At 38.5% G+C, this 22,085-nt stretch overlaps 1 protein-coding gene across 5 annotated transcripts in view; it reads right to left on the reverse strand.

Annotated features, from left to right (window-relative positions):
• Positions 1-600: 600 nt before the first annotated feature.
• The window catches only part of CSRNP3 (cysteine and serine rich nuclear protein 3), an 87,776-nt gene continuing 66,291 nt past the window's right edge, over positions 601-22,085 (reverse strand). For all 5 annotated transcript variants that reach the window (XM_079310632.1, XM_079310630.1, XM_079310631.1 and 2 more), the window contains 4 exons: positions 19,334-19,504; positions 8,463-8,722; positions 4,502-4,798; positions 601-2,999 (listed from right to left, as the gene is read on the reverse strand). In XM_079310632.1, coding sequence (XP_079166758.1) covers positions 1,956-2,999; positions 4,502-4,798; positions 8,463-8,722; positions 19,334-19,504 — 1,772 coding nt within the window. In that variant the 3' untranslated portion in view covers positions 601-1,955. The remainder of the gene's footprint in view (positions 3,000-4,501; positions 4,799-8,462; positions 8,723-19,333; positions 19,505-22,085) is intronic.

Below are 22,085 nucleotides of genomic sequence, written 5' to 3' on the forward strand. Positions count from 1 at the left end.
AACAGAGGCTGTGGAATTGCTGAGCCAGATAACCAACACGAGTGCACTTTCCCAGGAGATGGAATACGTTCAAGTTTGGAATCCAGTCCCTAGAGAACTAGACTTTTCAATGCAGGTCATATAAAACATGTAGGACTTCTTGTGGAAACAAGTAAATAAAAAACCTTTCCAGCTACTACATGGAGTAAAAATATTTTGCTAATTTAGCATAAATATGAGAAATCACTTTGCCCAGATTTCATATAAAAACAATTAAGTTAGCTCTTTTTCTTGAAAAGCGTATTTTACATCGGCAGTTTTTCTACTGGAGTACTGTACATGATGTTTTAAAGAGCTTCTAACCAGAAGAGTCACTGTTACAGAGATAAAATTTACACTGTGTTTACATGCACACTGTTAACCATCTAGATTTGACACAGATAAAAACTAAGATGCTGATCCTTATTTTGACAAACAAGACAGGCCTACATTTCAACCACTTGATGTATAATAAATGAAATTTCAGTATTAAAAGATTAGATTTTGAAACAAAAATAAGGCAGTGCAGAATTACCAGTGCAGAGAAAAGCTGGTTCCTATGCCTCCTTTTCTAGACAAAAGCAAGGCTGTTTAATAAATTAAAGGTACTTTCATTCCCATTTCATTTAAAAACAAGTGGATCACAAGGTAATGGATATCCATATGATGCACATGTTCTTTTGCTTGCAGACTTTTGCAGATACAAAATTTCTGAAGCTATTTTTCCTCAGTGAATGGACTGTTTCTGAATATGACCAGATGGTACTAAATTTGAGATACAATCAGAAGTCCACATAAGCCAGTCTTGTATTTAATAAAAATTTAGGCAATCTAGACCCTTCCACATTTTTCCATGCTTTATTTAAACTATGATCAGTAAGGCTCTGCTTTGATAAACTGCATACTGACATATTCATAAACTGGCTTAGGAAAAATGTACAGGTTTTGTTAGAGTGGATTTTAAGACGTTACGTTGCCTCAGGGTGTGGAGCTATGGCATTTCTCCAAGAGGTTCACAGGTCCCGCAGTTGGTGCAGTACTGCAGAGTGGCACTAAAGTGCGAAATATCTGAACGGTGGCTGGGCTGAAGGTGCTGTGTGAGCTTAAGCTACTGCTTTGCCATTATATACAAGATTGTTTTTCTTTGGGGAGGGGGTACTAGTTCTGGAATGACACTGATTTTAGTTTTAAATGGAGGATTGTCTACCTTTCTCTTTCTAAAAGATGCAAATGCCCGTTTGACTCTTCTGTTTGTGAAAAACAGTAAAAGAGAAAATAGTACACTCTAAAAATGTTTTTCAAGATGATTTATCAGAAATGGTATTAAGAAAAAATAAGGAAGAATACAGGGTACTCCAGATGAAAAGTGGACATGCTCTTCATAAGTAGTTACGGATCTTCTGCTCAAATGAACATGCTGTTCATTTTTATCAAAACATGAATCTTAAACTACCATAAATAAAATACATACAGTACGGAACAATTAAAACTTTTTCTTTGTACAGCAGTTACTTTTATATTAAACTTACCATCTTTTCAGATATGTTGAAAATTAGTACTCTAAACATGATTATTTCAAAGTATCATTTTTAACAATCTTGCACAGGCCCGACAGTCAAGAACATGAAGCTTTGATTCAGATAGCTTGGCAGGTTTCACATACGTTCACAGGTAGGCTACTTTGAAATAATGTTGGGTGTGTTTTTTACTTATCTGTTTAATTTTTATCAAAAAAAGGGCTTGATTATTTTCATTCAAATCTTTACATGAACTGGTTTTGTGCAATACCACTGCCAGTGTAGCTTGAGAAAACAAAATGTGTCTGGAACATTGACTATAGTCCAAGTGTTTTCTACCTCTTAAAAAAGTAAGTTTCTAGGAAAATCCAATGGGAGTGAATTTTAACACATAAAGTCAGTCCTAAACTGATGTTAATGTTAAACAGGCACCGTCTCTACCACTGGTGATTTGATGCACTCTTCGTGCAGTCTGCTTTTTTCTGGGAGGTTTAGTGAATTCTCTGCAGGGTGTTCTTGCACATGACTGTCACCATTCAAAGCTGAAACAAAGCCATCGTGAGAAGGACCTTTCAAGTATGAGTGAAATTCCACTGGCGGGTGACTCGGCCTGTGCTCAGTGTATAAACTGTTACAGGGAGCACTGCCATCCCCTTCAGAGGATGAGCAGCAAACAATCACTGAGGGGTTCGCAGAAGGGTAATGAGGGCTGCTGAAAGTTTCCTCTGATTGCCGTGTGTAGTCAACAAACTGTTCTGAAGTCATGTTGTAAGGCACCAGAGAAAGACTACCATTCTTGACAGCATCCCTTTCTGAGTAAGTCTCACCAATCTGGTTAGCAGTGCCAGCAACGTGGTTCTCTATTTGGTAATACAGAGTTGAAGAGTTAGTATAGTATGAGGCATTTTTAGAGTGGTTTTCATGCACAGCAGTTCCATCAGAGTAGCAAAGGACAGAAGGAAGAGACACCATATCAGCATGGGAGCTCATACTTTCTACAAAATCATCTGCTTTTTCTTCCTCCTCATCTTCCTCCTCATCTTCCTCCTCCTCTTCATCATCATCTGATTCACTAGGGGCTAAACTCTGTGTACTAGAATCTGTAACTCCACTACAAAAGCTACTCCCATCTTCCTCTTCCTCCTCTTCCCCTGGGCAGTCCAAGTCCTCGGCTGACTGGGAATGCATAACTGTAGCTGGGGGTTCAGTTTCAATCTCAAAATTTTCTGCAATCGAATATTCAACTGGATGGGGTCCTGGACTCATGGAACTACTGTGTGCACTCATCTCAGAGTGACAGCCATTGAGTGCTGGAACTTGCTGCTCTCTATTTTTCTCCAATTCAAGTTTCATTATCGTGTGCAAAAAGTGAGTCCGTACACGGATGGGGTTAAATTCGATTCTACCTGCTGTATTGCTACACCCTTCTTTAGTGCAACCGCATGGAAAAGACATACGATCCACCTTTTGAAAAAGAGAATACAGTTAACAAGGAAGCAAAAGCCTGGTGACATGACAGAGCCGAGACAGCCTAGAGAAATACAAAGGTGAAGTGGGATTCACCCTGAGAAATGCTGGTAGAATTAGTCAAAGCTAACAATCATTAAGGGAGTCAGCCCCGGAGTACTGAGCAGTATTTTAGCAGTACTGAGTACTGGAGTACTTCAGCAGTACTGCGAGAACAGTAAGGGGCCTGGACATGCTCCATGACTGCAGAGAAGGGAAAAATTACTCTGTTCCATAAGTGAAAGTATTACACAGTGGAACAAAAAATAGGTAGTTTTTCAATTTCTAGATGTGCTACAGATTTACTTCATTTTGTGCTCAAATCCAGGCAAAAGCATTACCAGAAACACCTTAAAATTTGCTAAAAATCATGGAAACTAGACACTCATGGAAACAAAATGAATGATGTGCACAAACCCTTATAAAATTACCAGTTGGGACATCTCAGAAAACAGGAACAAAAACTCAAGTGCATTTTCAAAGATAATCCAGTCAATTCTAGATGCAATATTGTAAGCTTAACGGATTGGACACAGAACTTCTAATATCTTAAATTTTTGAAAATGTGACCGAATCCATGTGTTGGCAAGTTTGATTAGATAGCCTAAGGTCTGTGACTTTCATCTGCACTGTAACACCAAAACATCAAATAAGTGCAGGAGAACCACGCAACACAATTCAGTACATCTTCTCCACATGTGGAGATGAAAACAGGAACAGCAAAGAAAATATATTCTTGAAAATAGCAGAGAAAGTTTAGCTTGGATTTATGAGATGATGAAAAATGCATTCAGAAAGAAAACTCAGCTGCACAACAGCAATTCAGCAGAACTAGCAGAAATATCTTTCAGGGAACATTCTGGGACACATACAGCTGTAAATGTACAACATGAAATACCTCTTCAATTTGCAGAGGAAAAACTTCCCTGCTATATTAGCAGATACCTTTTTACTGCCTACATGCAAATTAATCATGCACAGATTTTAATTATCATGCATGTTACATAAAGGATAGTATCGCAGAACGTCATTTATTGTTTCCCATGGAGTTTGGACTATAATTCACATTTGGAGTGTCTGCTAATGATTTCTAAAATAAAAGGTAATATCCCTTCTCAAATCTGTAAGCTATTTTTTTTTCTGTTGTCTGCATCTGCCTATTTAGATAAAGGCCTAAAAGGAGTACAAGGAGCAGAATGATTGTGTAAGAACAAAAAAACACCCAAAGGCATGTATGTGCCTAAAATAATACTAAAGATATTTTAGGAGATTGTATTGATTGCCCTCTATATATCCTTAAAACAGGGCCTTAAAAAATAGTTGGACATCCACAAGTATTATTGCCTAATACCTAATTTCCAATAATTGTAACTTCAAGAACAGAAAGTACACGTGTGCATGGACACATCCCCTTCCCCCTCCCCAGACCATTAAATAATGACACAAATGTAGACATTTACCTGACATTTTATGCCTGCAAGACTGCAGGTGCAAGTTTCTGGGTCACAGAACACACGGCAGTCGCAGCCACAGTCCTCCCTGGACAGGCGGATGGCTCGCAGCTCGTGCTTTTCTTCCACGTCGATCTTCTTCACTCCCGAAGCTCGCAGCAATGCCCGCCGCTTTTTTGTAGGCAAGGGCTGGAGAAAGAAGTACTCATCTACTTCAGTGTTGTCTAGATCAATGTCATCATCAGAAATGTCATCCAGAGTCAGTGTATTGGCTTCCTCAGATTCCACCGTACCGTTCTTTGTCATCTGTTGCACAGAACAATTAACAAAGTCCTTCAACGACACTCACACACACGTCATGTCATAGATGTCAATATGTGATGTACAAAGCCGTATGTAAAAATGCTGCATGACTGCAGAAAGTTCCAGAAAATTATCACAGATAGGGTGACCAGGCATTTATTTCACATGTAGCATATCAATTAAGCACGCTTTTTTAATAGCGAGTTTGTAATGAAGGTAAGAAATGATATGTTCTTTATTTACCTAAATTTAAATTTCCCATTAGCTGCTAGATCTCATGCCTTTCTGAAATTCTAGTCTTGTCTATATTGTTTCACAAGATAATTTTTGAGACCTTAATAGATTCCTGTCTCTGAGCTCTCTGAAATTCTTAAATATCCCTTCTGGCATGGCTTCAGATTATGATGCATCACAGGTTTGTAAAATGGTACATTTTATGTACTACCCCATTTTCTGCTATGCATTTCACATTAAACAGGTAAAAGAGGGGTAATGGCTACCTAAACATTTCTGCCTGGCCCTGGGACAATGAGGAGATTATTTACACCAGGTATTTCAATGTATTAGTCCAGTTAGGTAGGAAAAGCATCATTAGAACTCATTCTTTTTCCTGTACATTCTACAGAGAGAGAGACGTAAATCCACACAGGGATTAAATGCATCTTAAATTAGCTGCCTGAAGCTAATACCTCACCATACACACAATTCAGCCTGAATGTTTCAATCCAGAATACCACTCTTGGTTATATCTTTTCATTTTACATCGGCAAGGTAAAACTAAGTAGAATGCATTCATATTTTTTTTATTTCTTTGTTTGTTTAATATGTAATAGGGGAATGACCTACCTAAGAAATCTGATTTCTTACAAGGCTCAAACCACTCCTTAAGCAGATCACTGTTCTTTAATCTAAGTTTGAAACTGTGGAAGGAGAAAAATTCTAATCCCTGCTTCTTTAATTAGTTTACTATAGTATTCAATTACTATTTAATAAAAAACAACTTTTAGGATTCTTACCCATGAGGAGAATGCTGTAACTGGTCAGCACACAAAGGCACCTACAGAACCATACCAATCCTGTCACATATTTCCCCCCCTCCTCCTCCTGCACATCTTAACCACTTTGCTCCACAGCAGTAGAGCATTAAGGACTGGCCTCCAGAGATGTGCTGAATGCCACATGCATCCATCAGGCTGGAACATCAAACACGTGGCATCAGCCAGCAGTCTGCCATTTAAAAGCACTGCAGCTCCTGACTCCTTTGCAGGGTGATTTCCTTGTTGTCTCTTCTAATTTTTTTTTCTTCTTCTATTTTGCAACATGAAGAACAAATGATTTAATAAAAGGAAATAGTTTAACATTTCCCAAAAAACTAACTGGGTAGCTAAAGAGGGAGGAAGATTATAAAAATAAAAAAAAAATCCAGAACTTCAGGGGAACATTAAGCTCTCTTGATTATCATAATATTGCTCCCCTGAAATAAACTTGAAATCTAGATGGGTAAATTTCCTAATAAATCTAAAGGTTAATGCCATAACCACAGAACAGAGGCCAATGAATATGTGAAGCCTTTGGGTGAAATTCAGTCCCGCCCAGTAAAACAGGAAAAACGCAGGATGGACATCTCTGTTTGCCCTACTTGGAAGTCATTCCTTGCAACTTCCCACAAAGGGAACATACTGTGTCCATTGACCAGAGAGCCTTAACATCACTACACTCATGCTAATAATGTTAATTTCAGAAGACATTATGAGTAAGCAATAAGGACTCTTAAGTAAGTTTTTGTGCTTACTCATATTTTCTAAAATGTACCTTGTACCTTTCATTTGATAAGATGGCTTTTACATCCAGAATTTTCACACTCTGCTGCTAACAAGTGTTTATGCTCCTGTCAGCAGTGTTTACATCAAAGCAGCTTGAAGATTTCAGTCTTCATCTGCTTTTAAATGACCTTTTCCTTTAAGGAACTAAAACAATAAATAATATGTAATATTATGGAAACTCAGTTTCAATATATTACTGTATTTTTATCTTTTCAAAACAGGTTCTACAGGAGCAAATACTTTCTACACAGCAATTTGAATATTTTACTGCAATGCACAAAAAAAAATCCCAAGGAAACTGAAATTAAAAACCACACTGAAAATGTTACTTTCTATTTACATAATGGTTTTCAAATAGAAAAACTTCTTAGTATACTTCATTTTACTCAATTTTCTCATTTTCTTAATTTTTCTGTGATGTACTGTAGTTTTCTATGTAAATCCTGATTAGCACATTTTCATTAAATGAATAATAATTTTGCTGACATAACTGCTGACACTGTCGCCTTAGAATGTCACATTTCCTTTTTTATTCATTTAGAAATTATGTGAATGACCAAGCAGCTCTTCCATTTCTGTAATTAAAAATCAGCAAGGGCTGTTTTCTTTAGCAAACAAAACATGCTCAGTGCTTTACAGTGACTCTTCACTAATTCAGTGAGTCCTAGATTTTCTTTTCATGTTTGAAATTTCCTTTTTTTTTTTTTTTTAACCCAAGCACATGAACAGAGATGCAACTAAACTGAGGTTAATGGACTAGTTAAAACAGGAAGCTTTCTGTTGCCTATGATTTTATACATGCTCCAGATGAACAGGAGTATTTCACTCTAGTAAAAAATTTTAAGATGCAAATAAGGAATGCAAATAAAGCTCTCCTTATTCACTGAATTCTTATGAAGAGATTTTGAAGAAACTTAATAATCTTAATAATCATCCACTCAAACAAGTGACTGGAAAGATATAAAAAACATGTATTTGGAAAATGAGCAGAAAGAATGGTCTGTGTCCCCAAAACAGACTAGACTGAATGAAGTAAGCTAATGAAGAAAGGAGATCCATGCCAGCCAAGAGGAGGGTTAGGAAAGGATGAAGAGCCAAGCTCCAGTGCAGAGGCTAAAACTCTTTCAAGCTAAATAAGATCTGTGATTTTTCTAGATTTACTTTCTAGCTAAGAAAAGAAAAGTGAAATATTTGTGTACTTGACTACTCTTTACTCACTGCACTGGGGATTCCCCTCTTTGAGCTGATTCCTGGAAGTCAGCCAAGGGATCTACAGCTAGTCATTAGTGACACAGCACAATTCACACTTGATGCTCTGAAAATCCTGTGATGTGAGATGTTACAAGTATAACCTCCATCAAGTGGTAAGTCACTAACACTCTACTAGCATTTGCTTTTCCAACCTGTCCAAATAGCTGTCTTTGATTTGCCTTTGTCCTGAGTGGTTTTATGTTTGTTCCATGACAGTTCAAATATTATAACCTTATGAATTTATTTAAGAATCTATTTAGCTATGAAAAAACCCCAAACCAGGCTTATGCTGGACACCCTGTTCAAGGGTAACTCCCACCACTCCCTGCTTTTATTTTTCTCTCTGTAGAAAGCAGGGAGTAAACAACAACCCCCCTGTAAAGCTCAGCAATGACAACTACAGGAGCACTTGGTATAATCAAACAAAAATGGATCTTCAGTAAAATTAGAAAACCCCAGGAAAACATCTTTTTCATCTGAAAATGGAGCTCACAGAAGGTGACAGTGCATTAACGCACACACCTTGGGCCCGTTTAGCTCTGACACTGTTCATTTAAATTAGGGCAGAAATCAAAGTCTTAGACAAGCTTTACCTTTAATTTTAGGGAGTTGAGTTTTTCCTCCCTTAGGTGCTCCCTGAGCATCTCCCTGTGCAGCCTCTCCTGTTCCATGGCGAACTCCCCCAGCGTATACTGGCGCACGCTGTTGTGGCGCGTGGACATTCCCAGGGTGCTGCCCCCTTGGCTGGGAACACTGGTGAAGCCTTGCCTTCTCGTGAAGTAATACACAGTGACACAGTTAAAATGGACATTCTTCGTTCTCTTCCGCTTCTCCCTCTTCAGGATTGAAGATGCTGGAACAGAGGCAGATCTCAGTGGGAATGGTGACTTGCAGTCAGGCAGATGTGTTAAGGTAAAGGGAACTGCACAAGTGACAATACCTGACACCATATCCCAAGGTGAGAATAACGAGAGGATAACTTAGAAATATTTACCACACATGCAAACCTAGAAGCCACTACAAGCTATTACAGCCATGAACACCATTGTCTACTCCAGAACAGAAATACTTGGACAGGAAAGCTTTTCTTTCCCATCACATCATAAAAATGTTTTGTTCTTTTAATGAGAAAGCAACCAAATCCCAACAAAAGAAACCTCTTAGGGTGTCACCACACAAATGGTGATCCACTGACTTGCACCTCTTCTTGCCAACAAAGGTGCACAAGGCAGCAGATATCCACATAGCTACAGCACTGGGTCACACTGACAGAGATCAGTATATTCTATAATCTAATTTGTGATAAATTGATATTGGAAAAGCTATAAAAGCAGAAAGCTTAGTGTTTCCTACTGTCTCAAAAATTCATACCATCATCATCACCACTGAATGGTATAGAAATAATTCTGACTAGCAGTCAGACCCACTTTGTTTTTATTTACCTTCATCCTTCCTTCTGCTCCCATCCACTGAATATATGTGTGTGTAGTCTGATGTGTAGAATTTTGACAAAAAATTAAACCTAGTATTTTCTAACTCTTCTGATTCCACTCATACCTGTGCTCAGGTTTTTTAATAAGCATATAGAGTAACATATTAAACTTGTTTAAAAAAAAAAGCCAAATTTTAACTGTTTAATATTCTTCATTTGGTTCTACAGACACTTAGCAACTCATTCCCATGATACTGATCTATTGTTTCTCACTGATAATAGCTGCATGCCTTTAGAGGACATAAAAAAGACACACAAACCTCAGAGAAAGGTAAGGGACACTCCTTGACTCTTAAGATGAGCAGTCCAATTTATTTGATTTGTTGCAAAATAGCAACAGGTTGTTCAGAATGCAGCTTATAAATCATTGCTTTGCAGTTTACAGGCAACAACTGCAGGTGTATGCAGGTATGAATGAGAGACTTCATTGACAGAATTCAGGCAGTAAAATGAATTAAAGGGTGCCTGACCACTTTTGAAGGGCTTGGAATCATTCCATAAAAGCAGTAAGAGCAACAAGATGTACACTGATAATCTAGAATTCCACCATTTCTAGAGATGGGATGCACTTGGCCTGGTTTTGTAACAGGCCTGGTTTATAGTCACAGGTAAAGCATATTGCAGTCTCTGTTACTGATATGATGTTGTGAAATGGTAATCACCACAAATGTAAATCCACAAACTTCTACATGAAGTACAAATGTCAAAGGCCCCAACACCCTCTACCAAGCTGTGTGAAAACCAAGTATATTAGAAAATAAAGCCCTGTATCCAAATTACAGTGCATCCTACAGACCACAAAATTCTTTGTGGCCCACTGAAACAGGACTACTTCTCCTAAGTACTAATAAGCTGCTAAAAATGTGGTTTGCTATATAAATAACATGCACTTGAGACTTCCTGCAGGTATGCTGGATTTAAATATAAAACAGATAAATAAAATGTGCTGTTGCTCACATGCTCCCAGTAAAGTGTGTTACAAAAAAATGTGTAGGATGTACAAAGGGAAATCAAAAGACAAATTCTATTTCATTAGGCATGTTTAACTTACATCCAAGTTCAAGCAAACCTCCTATCAATAGAGCTTATAAAAAATGTTTACAGGAAGCTTCAGTGAGGGAAGAGGGTACTTCATTAGCAGACTAGTTGATAGGGATGTGTCAATTTTTTCATGATATTTAATACAGTTTTAATGTACTGTTCTTTTTCATATATACCACAATTCCAAAATAAAACTACCTTTAATGAAACCTATTTTTCAGCATTTGTAAGATGGGGTGATTTTCATACTGAGACCTTCTCTTTCAATGTAACATAAAAGCAAATACTCTAAATCAGAACCTGCACTGCCAATGTGATCTAATACATAAGAAAGTGCATATTAAAAAATCCCTTTTTCTGCTGAAGGAGGTATCTAAACAATTCTGGGTTGTATCCAATTTCTGATATAACAGTATCCATGTTACTTGGATCTCAGCTGGATGATGCCTCTATTTCAGAATAAGTACTGACAGCTAGTGAAAGGCAGGCAGCTTTTCCACCAAATAAATGAACCAGTGACAAATGAAATGAGAAATAAAACTATTGTAAAAGACTCAAGGAAAGAAAAGGAAATCTGCTCTTGAAAAAACACACACACATGTTTCATGAAGAAATCAAAGGTAATTGCACTTGTAAATCTCAAAAGTTAGAGAATCACACAAACCTTTGAATCCTCATCTGTAAACCTGAGTATCTATGACACAGGGTCTGTGTTGACAGTTATCTGGTTTAGATCTTAGCTCTGGAACTCCTGACAGGGCTGCTTTACTGTCAGGAATGAAAAATGCTGCAATAAAAGCATTTCTGTTTTTCATGCCCATCAATCTCTTTACGGTAGAGATACTACTTTCATACTACTGGTTAAACATAAATAAATGACCCTTAAGTTTTATTCACACACTACACACTAACATTAATAGCTAAATTAAGCCAAGCAGAAGTGTCTGTGATCTAATTACTCCCAGATGAAAAAAAAAAAAAAAAAAAAAAGTCATCTGATATAAACAACTAGATACCATGAATGAGCTTTTACAGTATGTGCATTTTTGCTGTGTGTGCATCAAAGAATATGATTTTCATGCATTGCCACACATTTTTGCCTAAAATTTCAGTCAGCAGTCTCTCAGTTAAGACTGCAGATGTCATGGGCTGTTTTAAAGAACACACTAATACATGTCTTCAAATTTATAGTTCTTATCAATTTCAGTAATTGAATTGTCAGTGCCATATCAAAGTTGTTTGTTTGTGGGGTTTTTTTGATATATCACTGATTAAAACTGTGTCAAAATAGAATTAAGCTGAACTTCATGAAAATGTTGACATATGCTAACTGCACCGACAGCAGCACTGTAAATTCAGATTGAAGACAATATGAGAGCTGACATGCATTTGTTGTAAATTTCATTAAAGTTTGTGTTGTCATTTATTAACATTATAGTTCTGAGTCAGACAAATTATATGACTATGTGATTAAATGTGTATAAACATTCAGAACCCTCAGAATGTTTTTCTGGAATACATCCTTTCCTTTGGTAGAGCTCATTAAAAGGCAGAGTTAAGGCCTGTGAACTCCATGGTCATCTTCTGAATGCTGCTGTCAGGAGGAGTTAGAATATATTCATATTTATGTGAATGTTGTTTACAAGAACAGCTCTGTCAGGAGCTGCAGGAGTTTACAGGATTGCATTTGATTACTCAGAAGCACAGATTAGAATGTCAGCGAGGAGATGTGAGAACTGTGACCACCTCAGCTACCAAGGACACAGAAAGAAGCACAGTCAGCACTGCAAAGCACTGTGCTCTTGCCCTATTACACTTCCTAAAAATCTCTGAGCAGAGGGCTGCCTTGATGGGAGCTCAAAAATATTGTTAGATATTGAATGGAAATGTTGAACACTTTCCAATGTCAGGGACAAAGTGCCTTAATACCTGATTCAAACCCTTTGCTTCAAGCCAACAAAAATAAAACTACCACCTTATCAAGAGTCAGAGGCATTTGCTATTTCCCATGCACTGTACCTTACACAGTATGTTAAATCTGCTGGAATCATTGATAAGGACCCTGCCCAAGCCAAGACAGAGCAGAACAACACACAAAATACACATGTTCTGATCTATTAGAAAGCATGAATATGCATACACCCACAAAATTTACTGAAAATTTGAAAAATTCAGGTTTTTTCATATTTAGTCATCATTTATTTCTTGTATCTTGGTAACAGATGTCATACTTGGCCCATCCAACTCCCAAATCCCATAAAAGTCATTTTCTAAAGGGGGAAAAAAAAAAAAAATCTGTATTTCCACTAGCTGTCCAAAAGAATCACCCAAGTTTCATTTCTATATGAATATATTATAACTGATGCAATAGGTGAGCAAGAGCAGTAATGCTGGCAGACTGAAACAAATTGCTCTCTCATATGTACGAGGCACTAAGCAGCAGCACTGCCCATTTGCCTTTCTACATCCTCACATTCCAAGCTGGGCAGGGGGGCTACAGCAGTGAAACCTGTGGCAGAAACCTCCACCTAAGAAAAGCCCTTGCTGAAGCTGTATTCATCCACCAAATGCAAAATCTGGTTCCTAATTTATACAATCCTGATAGGAATGACATTTTAAGCTCATCATGTTTTCCTAACATTTTTTACCCAGAAAACTGGTAGTTCTTTGATTATGAAACTTAAATGATCTCAGTTCTGGCTGAACTCCAAGACATAAGCACTTTCTTCTGCTGTCTCAGCTATTCTCTGATGTCAAAGACACATTAAAATAAATGTGAACCATATGGCTCCCCAGCAGATTACTCACGCTCCTGCATCAATGAGGGCAAAGCAATTCATTGTCACAAGTGCAGAAATATCTTAGGCACGTGAAAATTTCAAAAGGCTGGAAAAAACATGTGTGAATCAGCCTTTTGGATTAAAGCTCTCTCTTAGACCAGTGGAAATGCTGCATTTCTTACACTCTACTACCCATTTGTCTGCCTTTTACATGCTCAGTGTCATATAAACCATTATGGCAAGAAGGATTAGCACCATTCTCCACCTGCACCATGACTTCCCATACAGTTTCATCAAGTCTAACACCACAGAGCAGCAAAACCTAATCCCTCCAGATCAGAACACTGCTTATAAAAGCGAGCTGGCTTCCCAAACCTCACAGAAAGCAAAATTTAGCAAAAGGTTGTTTCCAGGAATTGCTTCTACCTCTTTCTCTTACCTCTCCTTCTCTCCCATTGTATTCCAAAAGGTATTTTTTAAGTCTCCATACACTTCTATGTACTACTACATACTAACTTACAAGTTTTCAACATTGAAAGATAAAACACTTTTCTTATGTGCTTGAAATCTACATTAAGAGGAAATCCCGTGACATAAAATACACCCTACACGTGTAATCATGAGGACAAGGGAGATATTTTCTAGAAGAAATTTTAATCTGGAAGCCTTGAGGGGAACTGCATACTCAATTGTAAGTTAGTGGAAAATTGAGAGAAAAGGGACAATGCTGTGGAACACCATCACCTACCTAGAGCCCTTCACTGCTCTATCCTTCCATAGCTTCCCTTAGGGTAAAGCCAAAGCTAAACTTGCCTCACAGGAGGAGCTGGATTAGAATGCTTGCCTAATGCCAGATTTATTTAAATGACATTTGAAAAGGTTTTTTAAGACAAGTCTGACATGAATAGAGAGGATTTAATTTGTATTTTAAGCATTTTACCTCACTGTCAAGAGTTTTGTCTGAAATTTTGCAGAAATGTTTAACTGTTAGGATGCATACTCAAAGCTGTAACTTGACCACTGAATTTTCAGTGAAAGCTGTAAGTTTACTTCCTCAGCACCCTCCACCTCCAGAGTGCTTTCCTGTGACATTCATCACACTAGTTCAGTTTCTCCATTCTGCAAATATCATCTGCCTGTGGGGAGGAGTGGAGATGGTTAAATGCTCTCTGTCTCACCATTTCCTCTAAATGCCAGCTGCTGTTCCACAGATGATTATTCCTGACCTTGGCCCCAGCTTTGTGAGGAGGAAAGTCCTACCAGGAATCCCTGTAGGACACCCATACATAACAATTGCATTTGCTGAGCTCTCCTATGACACTACAGGCAGCCCTTTGTCCCATCCTATGTGTACTTCTGTGAATGGCCATTTCTTACAAACACAGCCACCCATTCAGCTGAATAACACTTTGTGTTTACCAACATATTTTATGTATCTATCATGAACATCTTCTGACAAAACAAATTTGATGTTTTCTAAGCCAACAAAAACATCATATAAAGCAAAAACTGTCTCTCTGGTTGTACTGTCTGCAAAGTGTGCCAATTTATAACAAATTTAAAAATATAGAACCATAATTATTTGCACAAATAATTCGAAAAACTAGTGAGAGTCTGCCTTATAACTCCTCTTTTCAATTTTTAACAATTGTCACCACAGTATTCCTTATTCCAGATGAAAAGTTGCTGTCATGATATACCCTGTCTTGTCATTCAGTGTGAGTTTGACAAAGACATTGCACTGAATTTATTTGCATTTCTTGCTTTTTAATGCTCAGATGAGCTGACTAATTTTAAAATCAAATACAAGAACCTCTCAACCTGTTAGCATTTCATAACATGAGTCAACAAATAGCAATAAGAACATATTCCTCATTAACAAGGAAATTCCAAGCCTGATTGCTGGCAACAAATAACTGCAAAATGCCATGAAAAAAGGAATGCCTACATTTGTTACACCTGTTATCCCACAGTAAACCAGCATCACCACTTCTAGCTCATTTAAATTTCTATCATTAACCAGCAATTAAACACGCAGTTTAAGTTCATAGTTCTGGTAGTGTCTTGTGCTATTGACCTTACACCAATTAAAACTTTATCCCTCTATAACAATAATTCAGAAGCTGCACCTTCCTAAAGACTGCATATTTTCTTTCATGTTATGCATGGCCACATAGATGAGGCAATCTCAGTAAGCCAGCAACTCTACAAACTTCAAACAGTGCTTTACAGGGCACACTGAAGGAACTGCAACAGGGATGGATTTATGTTTTCAGATTCCTTGTTACTTTTAACAGCCTAATCAAAAGATGGCAAGAGCACTTAGAGACCAAAGGGTTTTCTCAGAGCCCTCAGTGACCTGCCCCATTTCTAATGAACCAAAATACATCCAAAAGTACTCAAAGACAGCACCCTAATTAGCAGAATGACAGGCCCTATGATTATGGCCACAGGATAACCCTGCTCATGACAGTGATAATGTTAATGGCAATAGAGAGATAACTGATGGAGGGTGTCAACCAGACTGTGTGATGGCACCACCTCCTGTTGGTGATAATCACCTTACCAGCCAGGCTGCTGCTGGCTGCCTCAAGTGAATCTGCAGGCAAGGAAGAGAAATAAAGTTTCAGTTCCACGACACTGAAGTTGAAATAGCAGAGGAAAGCAGCAGCTCCTTATGTTTCTTAAGAGCTGGATCTGTGATTAATGCTCTATGGGGAGTTATTACCACCAAAGTGCAAAAGACAGACATTCACAAGGTCCCCACAGGTCTTTCAATTGCATGCGAATCTCTAAGTTAAATTTGGGTATTGCTCTGTATCAGAAAAAAAAACAACCACCAAGCATTTAGAGGCAGGAACCTCACCAAAGCAGGGAGAATCACAGAATCAGCAAATTATTAATGTTGGAAAAGACCTCCAAGATCATCAAATACAATTTTTGACTGAATACGACTATGCCCTTTAAACCCTATCATGAAGTGCCATGTCTACTAGTTTTCTGATGACTTCTCCACTTCTGGGGAGCCTGTTCCAATGCTGAACTATTCTTTCAGTGAAGTAATGTTTCCTAATACCCAGCCTAAACATCTCCTGGCACACTTTGAGGTTATTTCCCTTTGTCTGCAAGAAGAGACTGACCCCCACCTTGCCACAACCTTTCATGGAGTTGTAGAGAGCAGTAAAGTCTCCTCTGAGCTTTCTTTTCTCCACTGAACACCTACAGCTCCCTCAGCTGCTCCTCACAGGATTCATGTTCCAGACCCTTCACAAGCTTCATTACCCTTCCCTGTGAGGGCACATATTCCCCCAAAGCTGAGTTGGGATGTGGAACTCAGTGTTCCTCAGTACACACAATATGGGAATGGTCAGGGCGTTGTACTGACATCCTCAACAGCAATTCCAGGCTTTTCAGCTTGCTGTGGAGCAGACAAAACATAGCAGTGGGTGCCAGAACTGAGCTCAAAAGGAGCTCAAATGGCATTGTGAGTGTTCTACCCCTCTGTTCTGCGTATGCCTAAGTCCTGACTAATACTGTACATGCATGCTTGCAATGGTATTTGAAGATGAACATCCTTCTTTCTGATATGAAGGCAGGGCTGTGAAATGGGACAGGCATGTGGACTAACTAGTAATATGCTCTGGCATCCATTAAAGCAAATCTTCAATGACTAATGACCTGCTGAATCAAACTGAAATTGCTTCAATACACTGAGAAAGGTAAGTAAAATACACAACAGGGATATATCTGCCAGCAGTAATGAAGGTGCTCCATCACCATTTGCTAAGACATTTTAAAATGTGCACATCTGTAAAAATACACACATCTAATCAAGAAAATGCTAATGGTAAAAGTTGCCTATTCTTTATAAACTGTAATTTTTATTTACTGACCCAGATGCCTGCAACTTAGACTAGGGTTTTATTAATTTCTTCCTGTTGCTGTCTTTATTTGTTTAAATGGATATATAGTTAAAGAAACTCTGTACTTATCCCTGTGTAATAGTCACAAGCAATAGCACTTAGGGCCATCTCAGTCATGCTTTCTGCCATCACACTACAGGGTTAATTGCTGAGAACAACGTTATCTTCTGGTAGTTCTGCCTACCTGAATGATCCACTGCAGCTGTGTGCCTCATTTAGCTGGCAGGTTAAACTGACTTTAAGACTAATGGAGCAGAATTCTTGCCAAGCTCCTGTTTATCCGACCCAATACATATAATTTCAAGGGTTGTGTAAATACAGGGATGCATCAGCTGTGCTAGATGCATTCATATATAAACTGCCTGCTTGCTAAAGTGCTGAAGAGGTTGTAGTTACAAGCAATTTAGAATTATCTATTTGTCAGGTAAATTAGAAAGAAAAAATAAGACTTAGAGGACCATGTTAGCATTTTTTTAAATTCTCAATTAAGAATTAATATATAGATCTTGTTGTTGACTACAAATCACACAACCCTCTCCCCCTTTTCTGTCAGTATAAGAGAGTTTATAGTAAACTTCATATTCGCCTATATGAAAACAGACTAGAAAAAAGACAGTACACAGGATCTGACAGAGTCTCACTAAATAGAACAGAAATTGATATAACATGTCAGGAAATAGCTTAGGAAGATTACCTCCATCAAGGACATATTTGCTCTATTTCTGTATCACCAATGGATATATACAGATGTTTTATACATATATATATATATATATAAAATCTGTATGTGTGTGAGTACACACACAGATAAACATTTATTACTCTGGCTACAAATATCTCAGTCAGATAAATCATTAATTTTAACACTGAAATACTGTAGTTTCTCTTACAGAATGGGAAGTTCCTTTAAACTAAATTAATTGTTATGTCAACTACAATTAAAGCTTATTGTTACATGCACATATTCACAATAAAATTGTGGTCATCTGTGTGGGTGGGGATGACTGTTTGATGTAAAAAGCCTGTCTTCAGTCTATGATGAATAATCAACTAATTTCTTCAACGGATGTAAATGTTAAAAGTAGCAGCATGCAGATAATATTGTCAACAAGATATTTCTAAATACTACCAAGGAGGTTTACTGGGTCACTTATTCCTTTGTGGCCTATTCAATAAAATGAGTCCCAGACTAGCACTGCATCTTAAATGTCATACAGCACCTCAACAGGATTCCATGTGAACTCATTTCAAAAGTCCTGCCTGTCTCTCCTGTGCACAGGAACATTCCCTACCAGAGAAAAGAGGATTCAGACCCCACATCTAAACACCCATTCAAACTGAACAGTGGCAGCTGGTAGATATGTCAGCTATAAGAACATTTACATCACACACTACAAACATGATTTCTAGGCACATCCAAACCACTCAGTTAAATGGATCACATTCTGTACAGGCAGCAATGAGGAGCTTCACCTATTCCTTTGCTCACAGTTTTAAGGAATGACTCCATAGAGGAGATCTAAATGCAACAGAGTTGAAGGAGGAAAACCCCTGCTTTTTAGAAGATGGAGTTCACTATTAATAAATAATGTAACCACCTAAAACAAATATCATAAACTATGAACCTAAACTGCAATTTATCATTCCCAGAAATGCAAATGTAGCTTTGCTAACTAAAGACCAAATTCTCATTTGTACACAAAACCATTGTGAAGTACAGAGATATCCTCTGGTATCTGAAAAACAGAAACTATTAAAATAATGTGCACCATACACAACATTCACCAGTCCCAAATAAAAAAAGCTTATATTGTTTTTAGAGAAGTCTCACCAATACTGCACTGCAGAGAGCTGACAGCTGCAATACATTTAGCTAAGGAAAATAAACAAACTGAGCTAGGAAAATAAACAAACTACACTTCCCCTACAGTACCTGTTAGAAATATTTTGAACATAACTCCTAACATTAACTACAAACAGCTACATAATTCAAAATAGCAAATAAGTAGGAACTTTCAAGAGACTTTAAACTTTTATAACAACATACAAAAAGTCAAAAGAATGTAAGAGTATTTTACTAAGTCATTTTGAGCTAGTCACAAACTGAACATCATAGAGAGACTCTTTCATGATTTGTTCAATTAAAAATCATCATGCGTATCTAACCACAAAATTTATTTTATTTTAAGAAACAGGAATAATTCTTTGGGTACACAGTTAATACTTACGGGTAAAATGATTAGAAGTGGAGGGATTGACACTATCACCACTGTCAGCACTTTCACTGCTGGAAATGTCATCATCTGATTCTCTCACAGAGGAACAAGGTGAGGAGCCATCAACTTCTTCAAACTTCCTCTTTAAAATTCCACTCATTGCTGCAATGCTGTCACATGTACCTGTAACAGGAACAGAGGCAATGAGGCACTGCAACATCCAGCTGCAGAATATGCAATCATAAACTCCAAGGTAATTTTTATTTCAAAATAGCAGTAAATTGCCACTTCTAGTCTTGAATAAACCTTTAATATGAAATTACACATGACTAATTAGGAGAGTGAAGCCATAGAGAAGAAAAAAAATATCTTTAAGTCCTACTCTAACTTGGCATGTATGGAGATGATTATTTCACTAGAATAATCTGTAACAGATTGCACTCAGGGAGTACTTTTCCCACGATGTCAACAGCATCCCTGTCTTCTTCTAGGTTATGTTGTGAAATTTCAAACACTTGGTCCCTCCCTTGGCTGCCACAGGAGGAAGGAATGTTCACGATCAGGGATGAAATTAAGAAGTTATCCTGAACACTACTGTTCCCAATGCTAAATATATGTGATGTAACCAGTGTTCACATCACCCTTTAAGAATTCCATCTGATAATTCCAATATTACAGACTGATAAACGACAGTGAAAGCACAAAGACCATATATGAATTTGTGCTTAATAAACACCTGGATTTCAGGTGTTACCCACACCAGTCAAAGGTATTTCCAAACATTCTCCTCTCCCAGCCACCATGGGTTTATGCAAGGCAGGCTGATCTCCTCCTATGACCAGGTGACCTGCCTAGTGTGTGAGGCAAAGGCTGTGGATGTTGTCTACCTGCACTTTTAGTAAAGCCTTTGACATTGTTTCCCACAGCATCCTCATGGAGAAACTGACTGCTTATTCCTTGGATGGGTGTAAAAACTGACTGGCTGGATGGCCCAGAGAGTGGTGGGGAATGAATTTAAATCCAACTGGTGGCTGGTCACTAGTGGTGTTTCCCAAGGCTCAGCTGAGGCCAGTCTTGTTTAAGTATCTTTATCAGTGGTCTGGACAAGGGGACCAAGTGTCTGTCCCCTCAGTCAGTTTGCAGATGACAGTAGGCTGGGCATGAGTCCAAAGGGCAATGAAACTGGTGAAGGTCTAGAAAATGACTCATGTGAGGAGCAGCTGAGAGAGCTGGGTCTGTTCAGTCTGGAGACAAGGAGACTTGAGGAGGACCTCATCACTCTAAAACTCCCTGAAAGAAGTTTTTAGCCAGGTGGGGGCTAGCCTCTTCTTCCAGGTAACAAGTGACAGGACAAGAGGAAATGGCCTCAGGCTATGCCAGGGAGGTTTAGATTGGATATTAGGAAAGATTCCTTCAAGGAAAGTGGTCAAGCATAAAAATGGGCTGCCCTGGGAAGTCACTCCAGAGTCATCATTCCTGGAGGTATTTAAAAGAAACGTAGATGGGCACTTTGGTTTAGTGGCACACTGTCAGGTTAGGTTAATGGTTGGACTCAATGATCTCTGATGTATTTTCCAAACTAAATTGTTCTGTGATACCAAAATTAAGAAATGAAATGCCTAATATATTCCTGAGATTGAACAGAATATTATAAAGGTAAGTATTCAAGCAGAAGTTTAGCAGCATGTGTTGGTTCTAGCCAGGAGAGGAGAAGTTCCTTATGGCTCCAATTCCAAGCCAGAGGGAGCAGTGTTGTCTGTTGTGGGTTTCCACAGTGAGCAATAACATTGCTTTTCTTGTACTCTGTCGTGAATATTGTTGCCCTTACTGTTCCTTTTCTTATCTCATTTCCATTTCCAGTAAGTTGTTCTTATCTCAACCCATGATCTTCACCTTTTATGCCTCCAATTCTCCTCTCCAGCCCAGAGGGGAAGGAGTCTGGGAGTGAGGAACCATGGTTTGGAGAGTTTCTGTGGGAGCAATACATTGGGGAGCACCCCTCCTAAACCGTGACACAGCAGAGGTGGAAATACTGCATGTAATTAACCAGCTGGGGAGAGATGAAGAACAGCTGGAAGCTGCCCAGAGGATGCATAGCTGCCACCCCCCCTGCCTGCAGCACTCCAAAGACAAATGTTCCTAACACTTATCTAGGCAAAAATTTGTCTGGGACTAATGACACACTGTACTTGTCAAGGACACACAACCCAGCATTATGGACTTGACAAAGGGTTATGCTAAATACCCCTGAGAGCAAGAAAAGAAAAAATTTACATTCCTCATGAAACAAAACTAATAAAATCTCTGCAGCTACCTTTAGGATCCCTTAATTCTGGATCAGACACATTCTGTTCCTTCCAGGAAGTTGAACCAGATACCCTCCAGAACTCCATTCCAACCAACATTTTTATAGCTTTGTGTTTAAAACCCCAACATATCTGTGAGGAAGCTTGCAATAAGCTGGGCTAAATGGCTACTAAAGCAGACAAGGCTAAGGCAGAGATTCCAGTACCAGCCAAAACGTTTAACAATTAGCACATTTCAGGGTTTTGGCTCAGGCCACTTGGCGCTCTCCTGGATAATACAGGATGAAGCAGGTGCCAGAACCATTCCCAGCAGGCAGGCTGGATGAGGGCACCTGGGTTTGGCAGAGGCCTGACAGCTCATCCACTGTGGAACAGAGCTGTACCCTGGCACTTGGCAGCAGGAGCCAGAGAATGCTGCTCCTAGCCTGCATTGTTCTTAACTTTTCAATTAGCACAGA

Source organism: Erithacus rubecula, assembly GCF_903797595.1.
Source record: "Erithacus rubecula genome assembly, chromosome: 8".
Lineage (NCBI taxonomy): Eukaryota > Metazoa > Chordata > Aves > Passeriformes > Muscicapidae > Erithacus > Erithacus rubecula.